At 42.3% G+C, this 9,762-nt stretch overlaps 2 protein-coding genes across 3 annotated transcripts in view; both read right to left on the reverse strand.

Annotated features, from left to right (window-relative positions):
• antxrl (ANTXR like) overlaps positions 1-8,891 on the reverse strand; it is an 86,009-nt gene extending 77,118 nt beyond the window's left edge. Inside the window, exon 1 of one of the 2 annotated variants that reach the window (XM_018095867.2) lies at positions 8,661-8,891. In XM_018095867.2, coding sequence (XP_017951356.1) covers positions 8,661-8,779 — 119 coding nt within the window. In that variant the 5' untranslated portion in view covers positions 8,780-8,891. The remainder of the gene's footprint in view (positions 1-8,660) is intronic. The other variant, XM_002940640.5, reaches the window with a different exon arrangement.
• LOC116412024 lies at positions 1,991-3,872 on the reverse strand. The gene is made up of 2 exons (XM_031905222.1): positions 2,970-3,872; positions 1,991-2,549 (listed from the first exon to the last, which is right to left on the reverse strand). The coding sequence occupies exons 1-2, from the start codon at positions 3,330-3,332 to the stop codon at positions 2,094-2,096; spliced, it is 819 nt and encodes a 272-aa protein (XP_031761082.1). The 5' UTR covers positions 3,333-3,872; the 3' UTR covers positions 1,991-2,093.
• Positions 8,892-9,762: the final 871 nt, after the last annotated feature.

Genomic DNA, 9,762 nt, shown 5'->3' on the forward strand with positions numbered 1-9,762 from the left:
TTCTGTGGCTACTAAAGCAAATAAAGTGCTGTCTTGTATAAAAAAGGGCATTGACTCAAGGGATGAGAACATAATTTTGCCCCTTTATAGGTCCCTGGTAAGGCCTCACCTTGAGTATGCAGTGCAGTTTTGGGCTCCAGTCCTTAAGAGGGATATTAATGAGCTGGAGAGAGTGCAGAGACGTGCAACTAAACTGGTTAAGGGGATGGAAGATTTAAACTATGAGGTGAGACTGTCGAGGTTGGGGTTGTTTTCTCTGGAAAAGAGGCGCTTGCGAGGGGACATGATTACTCTGTACAAAGTACATTAGAGGGGATTATAGGCAGATGGGGGATGTTCTTTTTTCCCATAAAAACAATCAACGCACCAGAGGTCACCCCTTTAGATTAGAGGAACAGAGCTTCCATTTGAAGCAGCATAGGTGGTTTTTCACGGTGAGGGCAGTGAGGTTGTGGAATGCCCTTCCTAGAGATGTGGTAATGGCAGATTCCCCTTTAAGAAGGGCCTGGATGAGTTCTTGAACAAGCATAGTATCCAAGGCTATTGTGATACTAATATCTACAGTTAGTATTAGTGGTTGTATTTATAGTTTATGTATGTGAGTGTATAGATTGGTAGGTGTGGGTTAGGTGTGCTGGGTTTACTTGGATGGGTTGAACTTGATGGACACTGGTCTTTTTTCAACCCTATGTAACTATGTAACTATGCTCTGAGACACAATGTGCTATTTAATATTGCTATTTAATGTAGCATCTGTCTGTCCATTTCTGCACTGCTGGTTATTGATTATTGAGACAATGAAACAGAAGCCAGCAGTAACGCGCGGCTATTGTTTCGTCGCCCGTGGCTATTGTTTTGTCGCCCGTGGCTATTGTTTTGTCGCGCGGCTATTGTTTCGTCGCCTGCGGCTATTGTTTCGTCGCGCGGCTATTGTTTTGTTGCGTGGCTATTATTTTGTCTCGCAGCTATTGTTTCGTCACCTGCGGCTATTATTTTGACGCCCGCGACTATTCTTTTTTGACGCCCGCGACAATTTTTTGACGTGCGGTGAATTTTTCCGCGCAAATTTTTTCATCCGTTTCGCAAAACAATCCGCCAATGGCGAAACGCGGAAATTCGCAGCGAATCCATGCCTGGCGAAATATTTCGCCCATCATGAGCAATTCTGTCCTGTTTCGCTTCACCGAAAAATTTGCGAAACGACAGGAAAATTCTCAATTCATTGGGGCAGATTTCTGTCTCCCACTGTCAAACCAGGCCCCTGCCTGCCATAAGCTTGTTTTGCAATTTGTAAAGTGCCCTCTTTTGCCAGTGGGAGAGTCAAAGCAGCTACTTGTAGTGTCACCTGTCTCACACTGTCACATCTGTTGCAAAAAAAAAGGGCCGTGTTTTGACAGGGAGACTGGAAGCAGCTTATTTGTTTGCAGCATCTTATGACATCTTATTTTATTTTAGGAGATGCTGGCTACCCATGCTCTTGGTGGCTCATCACATGAAGCACATGTCAGAGCGCGTTCTGTGATTGAGCGGACATTTGGGGTCCTTAAAAGCCACTTCCGCTGCCTGGATAAGTCAGGAGGCAGCCTAATGTACAGCCCCTCTAAATTTGCCAAAATTGTGGCTGCGTGTGGCTGGCGAACCGGCTTGGCTTACCAGGCGATGTGGCTGAGGACCTGGATGACCCCATACATCCCCAAGATAATGTCCGAGAGCAGCCAGAGGGAATGAAGTCCGGGGACAAATCGTTACCAATTACTTTTCCTGTAAGTACCTACAGTCTTTAATCCCACAAACAACTTCTCCAAAAAAATAGGTTTTATTTACAGGGAAATTAGTTGCCCACTTACAAAAGAAATGCTCCTTTCTTTTATTTGTCACAGCAATAGTGAGTGGCAACTAAGGCTGATGTGGATTTGAGCAGGTGATTCCCCCTCCCCCAACACAAATAGCAAAAAGAGAAAGAACTATTTACAAAGAACATAGGTCTAAGAAAAGATAGGTTCCACAGATCCCTAATGTGGCACATTTATTTTCTTTTACGAAGCTGCCTAGTGGGAGCTGCAGGAGAGGTAGCTGAACTCTCATCACTATCTCTAGTGGTAGAGCATGTTGGCTGAATTTCCTTTTGGGGTTTTTTCGTGCAATGCAATTTGTTTCTCTAGAAGAGAATTTTGCTTAGCCAACAATGCCACTTTTTCACGTTGGACTTGTAAACGCTCCTCTTGCAGGCTTAACATGGCAGCCTCGTGCACAGCTTGGCGTGCCTGACTCACATTGTAGGCATTAGTGGCCACACACAAGTCCACATGCAATGTGTCCAACTTTTTCATTAATGATTTGTTGTGGCGTCTAAGGGATCTATGGAACCGATCCTTCTCAGGTTCTTTGGGGGGCACATTAGCTGTGCTGGTTCTGGCAAGAGGTGTGACCTGCTGTTGGGGAATGTGTGCTGGCTCCTCATTCGAAAATAAGGCCACGTTACTTGATACATCCACTACAATTGCAGGATCGCATTGTGGGGAGTGGAGCAGTGGAGCGTCTGTGACCACCTTTTGGAAAAAAGAAAAAGACTTTATTTAATTTTTTGTTATTATGTTCATGATGCCAGGCAAACTTCATGGACAATAATGATTGTCATTTGTTTTAAAACATGACCAAGTTTATTTTGCAAAAACTATTTGTGGACATTGATTCATTCCAAATGAGCAAAAAAGGTAAAATGTTTTGCCATACAGAGTGCAAGGGCAAAATCAAGTTGAAAAGTTTGACTGTCCAAAAGTACAAGATGAACTGGCTGCACCTAACCCAGCAAGACACACTTGTCCAATAACACACCTAGCAATAATATAAAATACATTGCACTTCTGTAATTGAAACACCTGCAATATACACGGACACAATTCACTATTACGCCATTGCACAAGCCTAACACAAAACACATGTCCAACAAAATTTGGTAACAAAAATACCTGGAATGGGAGCAGATGACGATTGTCTGCGTCTGCTTTTGCCAGGTGGTGGTAAGGATGAATCTGTTTTAGAAAACATTGGATTACATTAATAGTAATTACACTTGTATTAATGTCATTACACCTACCTTTGCCGACATTCCTGTGGGAATCGAAGGGATATTTGCCGATTATCTTGTGGAAGACCGGCATGATCCTCTCCACCAAAGCCTCATTCTCAAATTCTGAGAATTTCAGGTTTCGCAGCCTGCTCTCCTGCTGTTCCTTTGTGGCTCCTTTTTGGTGATGAGGGGGGTGGAAGCTCCTCTCTTTCCTCTCCACTGGCTTCCTGTGGCTGATCAGTGCCCTCCACATCCGACACATCTGGGCTGCTGATGAAGCCAGACCTCACTTTCTCAGTGTCACTGCTGGAGCTGTGTGACAAGCAGAAGCGGGAATACTTGCAGGTGTGGGTTGCTGTCCCTTCCTCTGCAGCTTTGGTGGTGTGGGTTCTGACATTGAACCTGCCTGGTTCCTGTAGGCTTCCTCCAGGGTGCCTGTGCCTCTTCTCAGACTCCTGTGGCCTACCATGCTGTTCCCTCCTTTTTGCCACTTTTTCCTCTGCCACTGCTGGCTTCCACACAGCTCTCCATCACTTGGGTCACCTTGTATCACTTTGCCAATTGCGCACCAGCACCTTCCGTGCTTTCCCTCTACATTCTCACAGCGCAACTGCGCAAAATGGTATTAGTCATGTGGTATATGACACGTTACACTTGCGTGCAGAATTTCGCGCCATAATGCCGCGTGTGTCAATTATAGCGTGTGCGCCAATTACCGCGTCAATTTTGATGCGTGTCCTTTTTCTGAATTGTGCATTAAGTTGCAAAAAATAAGCAATAAAATTTTTACTGCATGCTATAAATTGCGCTCATTTTAACGCACTTCAGTGAATCAACCCCATTGTGTCTAAACTTTCAGAAAGAGCCAGTGCTACACATTAGAACTGCTATTAGGTAACCTATTTTTTCTCCTACTCCAATGTAACTGGAGGAGTCCCAAGCCAGACTTTAATATCTTACTATTGAGTGCTAGTCTGAATCTACTGTGAACTGCTATCTTGCTAACTTCCCATTATTCTGCTGATCGGATGCTGGGGGTGATATCACTCCAACTTGCAGCGCAGCAGTAAAGTGTGACTAAAGTTTATCAGAGCACAGGTCACATGGCCTGTTTGCATTTTTGAAAATGGATTTCAATGCAGGATTCCGCTGGAGAAGTTTTTTAAGTTATTTTCCTATGACAGTATTCCTTTAAGCAATTGCTTGCTTTTGTTTGACAGCGACCCCCATTTGAAAGCTGAGTCAGCAAAAGAAGGCAAATCATTAAAAAAAACATAAAAAATAAATAATGAAGACCAATTGAAAAGTTGCTTAGAATTGGCCATTCTGTAACATACTAAAAGTTAACTTAAGATGCGCCATGGTATTTAGCACTTGGAATATACTGTATAACAAGGTGTGGAGCAGTTTTCTGACATTTTTGAACTTTTTCACTCATCTACACTAGAATTTCTTGATGCGGTCTATTTCACCAGGAAAAAAATCTCTACCCTTTTGCATCAACCAGTGGGAACTAAGTCCACCCCAGCCTTCCCTCTGTCTACCTAAGGAGCTGTTCAGGTGCCATGTTAGCCAATATAGGACCCTTTCTTTCTGTAAAGAAGAGATGTAACATAGTGGAGAGGAGTTACACCACAGAACTAAAATTGCTTTCTGATTGATTCCAATTCATATCAGTAACATTTTTAATCTTTTCACAAAGTTTTACGCTAAGCAAGTAAGTTCTCCAATCACGATAAGTCACTTACATAGTTACATAGTTACATAGTTACATAGGGTTGAAAAAAGACCTGTGTCCATCAAGTTCAACCCATCCAAGTAAACCCAGCACACCTAACCCACACCTACCAATCTATACTCACATACATAAACTATAAATACAACCACTAGTACTAACTGTAGATATTAGTATCACAATAGCCTTGGATATTCTGATTGATCAAGAACTCATCCAGGCCCCTCTTAAAGGCATTAACAGAATCTGCCATTACCACATCACTAGGAAGGGCATTCCATAACCTCACTGCCCTCACCGTGAAAAACCACCTACGCTGCTTCAAATGGAAGCTCCGTTCCTCTAATCTAAAGGGGTGACCTCTGGTGCGTTGATTGTTTTTATGGGAAAAAAGAACATCCCCCAACTGCCTATAATCCCCTCTAATGTACTTGTACAGAGTAATCATGTCCCCTCGCAAGCGCCTCTTTTCCAGAGAAAACAACCCCAACCTCGACAGTCTAACCTCATAGTTTAAATCTTCCATCCCCTTAACCAGTTTAGTTGCACGTCTCTGCACTCTCTCCAGCTCATTAATATCCTTCTTAAGGACTGGAGCCCAAAACTGCACTGCATACTCAAGGTGAGGCCTTACCAGGGACCTATAAAGGGGCAAAATTATGTTCTCATCCCTTGAGTCAATGCCCTTTTTTATACAAGACAGCACTTCACCATATTTAAAATGAAAGGGATTCTTTCAATTATTTTTACTGTCTTCACTGAAGCAAATAACGTGATGCTGATACCATATATTCTGACTCATTACTCTTTATGATTTATGGGAAACTAAGCTTTCTGACCTGCCAATGGTAGCTTCTCAGAAATATCATTGATAGCTTACCAAGGGTAGCTCCTGACCATTATAACTGGATCCCATTTGATCAGTGAGACATTTATAGGTCTATCTATTAAAAATAATTACCGTATATACTCGAGTATAAGCCGACCCGAGTATAAGCCGAGGTACCTAATTTTACCTAAGCAAACTGGAAAAATGTATTGACTCGAGTATAAACCTAGGGTGGGAAATGCAGCCGCTACTGCTAAGTCTCAATAATCAAATATATAATGAAAGGACCCCCCGTGCCTCAGCACACCCGCCCGTGCCTCTGAGCGCACCCCCTCCATGCCTGCGTGCGACAAGCGCACCCCCGTACCTGCGTGCGCACGCAAGCCTGCGTGTAACAAGTGACTGCTGGTACTCCCTAAATGCATCTAAATTGACACACAAGATAGGGGACTGGAGGGGGAATCACTTCAAATTAAGAAGGACTGTATTTATGGGGCAAACACAGGTTGCTGTGATCCATTTTTCTACCTGTACCTGGCCCTGCAGGCTCTAAAGAACTCCTCATATCTCTTTTTTTCTGGTAATTCTACCCCCCCTTTGCCTGCGTGTGCCGAGCGCACCCCCTGTGTCTGTGTGTGACGAGCGCACCCCCCCGTGCCTGCATGCACCGAGCATACCCCCCCGTGCCTGCATGCCGAGCGCACCCCCCTATGCCTGCATGCTGAGCGCAACCCCCTGCCTGCGTGCGAGCGCACCCCCCCGTGCCTGCCTGCGCCGAGCGCCCCCCCCCGTGCCTGCGTGCCGAGCGCATCCCCCCGTGCCTGCGTGCCGAGCACACCCCCCTGTCTGCGTGCGAGTGCACCCCCGTGCCTGCGTGTTGAGCGCATCCCCCGTGCCTGCGTGCGCCGAGCGTACCCCCCCATGCCTGCGTGCGCCGAGCGCACCCCCCCCGTGCCTGCGTGCCGAGCGCATCTTCCCCTGCAAGGCTGCAGCCGTGATAAGGTGAGAAACAGGCGAGAGGAGTCTTGCTTCGTGGGACACAATTACCCGTATATACTTGAGTATAAGCCGAGGGTTCCTTTTTTAGCACATTTTTTGGGCTGGAAAACTCGGCTTATATACGAGTATATACGTTATATGTATTTTCTGTAAACTGATGTGAAAAATGTCAGAGGTATATCAATAAATGATTGTAATAATAGTCATATACTTCTGTCGCATGAGATCATGTGCTTTCTAATAGGATATCAAACTCAGAGATGTCATCTAATATAATCACATTTCACAAAAATTATTGTTATAACACACAATTTTTATTCACTAAGTGCTGTTAATGAGTGAAGACATACAAGGATATTCATGACACTTGTGTAGTTCCTCTAACCCCTGGGAACTGTACAAAGCATAAGGTAAATGTACTATGATGATTTGCGTATTATTGCTAGGTGTACTGTTTTTTAAGTATATGGGAATCCTCTAGATATACATACACAAAATTAAGTTATGATTTTCGTGCATGACAGAAACAACAGTATTCTATAGAATGCAGGAAAAAGGAATCAGATTTAATGTCAGGATGTAAACAAATCCACAGATAAAGGCATATTTCCTGACTGTGGAAACAGTCTGTCATCACTGGAAATAGAACAACCCTAGAGCATATTTACCCAATCTTTTATCTATAAAATCTTTTCATTTTCAGCATTTAGATAACCTATTTAGGCATTGTGTTTAAACCCAATGTATACCAGACAGGATAGAAGACACAGAATTACAGGACCTATACCTAGTTGTTAAACCTCATAGAACCTATCTGTCTGTTAAACCACACAGACACACACTGGTTGTTATGAAAGCAGACTTACAAGCACAGCAAATGAGAAGGACCACAAATTACTGACCTTAATTTGATAACCATCATATTTCATTAAAGAAGCTCCTCATCTGGCAGCTAAATAGAGCAGCAGGGATATTTAACCTAAAATAACCCCTTGTCTGCCAGCATGTTCTAAAAGCATAGGATATGTTTCAGAACATCCTTTTAAATGTGAGGTTTTACAGACACACACACACACACATATAATTAGCACAAGTAATTAGCACTCACAGAGCTCACAATCACTGTCTACAGCATAATGTGACATCAGAGTACAAAGATATTTGTCTGCCGTTCTGTGTGAAGTGGCTGAATGTGTTTTGGTGGAACTTGCAGCCTTCCTGTTGGTGTGTCAGTGGCTAGGGATTTTTTTAATTGTGTGTAAACACTCACACCACATAGGCGCTGTGCAGCATCATGTCACCAGTAAAGGAATCTAACAAAGGAAGTTTTATGTTTTCCAGCGTGAACTCTGGCTGGCAAATGGTATCACAACTTATTTATTTTCTAATAGAGAAAACAGACAATTTAATATACATTTAATAATTTCAAATGTAAAACCTTCATGTTGGTGGACTAAGTTTTATAAAACTTGAATATGATTAAGCAGAAGAAGGCAAAACAGAAGCCTACTAAGCTAATAAGCTATTGCAAGTAATGTACCTAGACACTATTTGGAGGAGTTTTTGTGTCTTCTTACCTTTTCTATAGTTGCTCAGGGCCACTTTCTTAAACTTCTATAGTAGTCCTTGATTAATTGTAATCTGGTGTCTCTTTTACCATCTTTACCAATCTTTTGCATCTTTATCCTTGTGTAGCTGTCTTTTATAGACTATTCTTTGTTTTAGAAATGAATGTAAATGTACAGTTCCTGTTTCTCAGAATATCTGTTTTTAGAAGCTGCCTGGATAGCTTAGTCTATATATACTAAGCCTTTCCTGTTTTTCTGTCTTTTAATGTACTGTTACATATTTCCCTCACAGTTATCTGGTAAACTAGTGCTCTTTGGCCTAATCCCTTTACTGCTTCTCTAGTATTGTAACTTTGTCAAGTGTTGGATAGTGTTTTTAATTCTCTTTATGCCAGTTTATAATAATATTCCTGATTTATATCCCCTTGTTGCATCACAAACTCTATCCCAGTGACTCACTTGTCCAGAATGAAGTAAAGATCAAATGCCCCATGGCAGGACCGCTGCTCTTCAGTCTCTTGAGTCTGGCACAGCAAGGGCAGGATAGCCACCAGGGCTAGAAGGCTAATTCCCTTCATGGCCCACTCGTCGCCTTGTGTCTTTTCCTCAGCTTACTCTGAGAGAAAGAAAGAGGGAGGAGGAGAAGGAACCAGAGGTGGGGGGAGAAAGGGATGGAGTGGGAAGGGGATGTGAGGGAGGAGGAGAGGAATGCACAGACTACCCAAACCTCAGGGGGAGGGTGTTGGAGAGCTAGAGGAGAGGATATTAACCCTTTGCCTACTAAAGACCTACAAAACAGACAACAGGTCTTTTATGTTAGAAAGAATTAACTTCTGTAATGAGCAACTAAAGGTTTCAGTGTTGACTTTGTGTAAATCAAGCAGAGAAACAACTGTGCAAGGCAGTATGTGATACATACAGTATGTGACACAATATACAAATAAAAAGCTCCAAAGTAAAGGAAGGCCATCTCCCATAGGCTCCACTTTAATAAAATAATTAATAATTACATTTTTTTTTTTTAAATTGATCTCCTTTTCTGTAATATTAAAACTGTACATTAAACTTGCTCCCAACTAAGAAATAAGATATAATAACAAAAAAGACATTTTAGCTTAAAAGCCTAGTGTAACTAGGATCTAATACTGTTGCCTGTATTCCCATCTTTTGCATCTGGGAATTTATGTAATTAGTCCAAGAATAACTCTCAGTGCTTTTTGTAGGTTATGAGAAAATGCATTGGTTGCTATGGGACAGGGTAAGGCTAATGGGAAACAAAAGGGTGGAGATGGAGACTTTTTTCAACCTAAGTTACTACGTTACTATGATACATTCCTTGCATAGAGAAAACATATACTGTGCAGTACATACAACACAAATATCAGCAAGGCCTATTGTAGAGAATTAAACATAAAATGGGAATTATATCTGAGCTGTACACACTAGCAATCTATCACTCCTTTTTTTTTTTAACAATTCTTTTATTAAACATTTCAAAGCATTACATACAGTTATGTTACATGCATTGTTAAGATTGCGTTTTACATTGTTTATTTACTTG

This window comes from Xenopus tropicalis, chromosome 7 (genome assembly GCF_000004195.4).
Source record: "Xenopus tropicalis strain Nigerian chromosome 7, UCB_Xtro_10.0, whole genome shotgun sequence".
In the NCBI taxonomy this organism is placed as follows: domain Eukaryota; kingdom Metazoa; phylum Chordata; class Amphibia; order Anura; family Pipidae; genus Xenopus; species Xenopus tropicalis.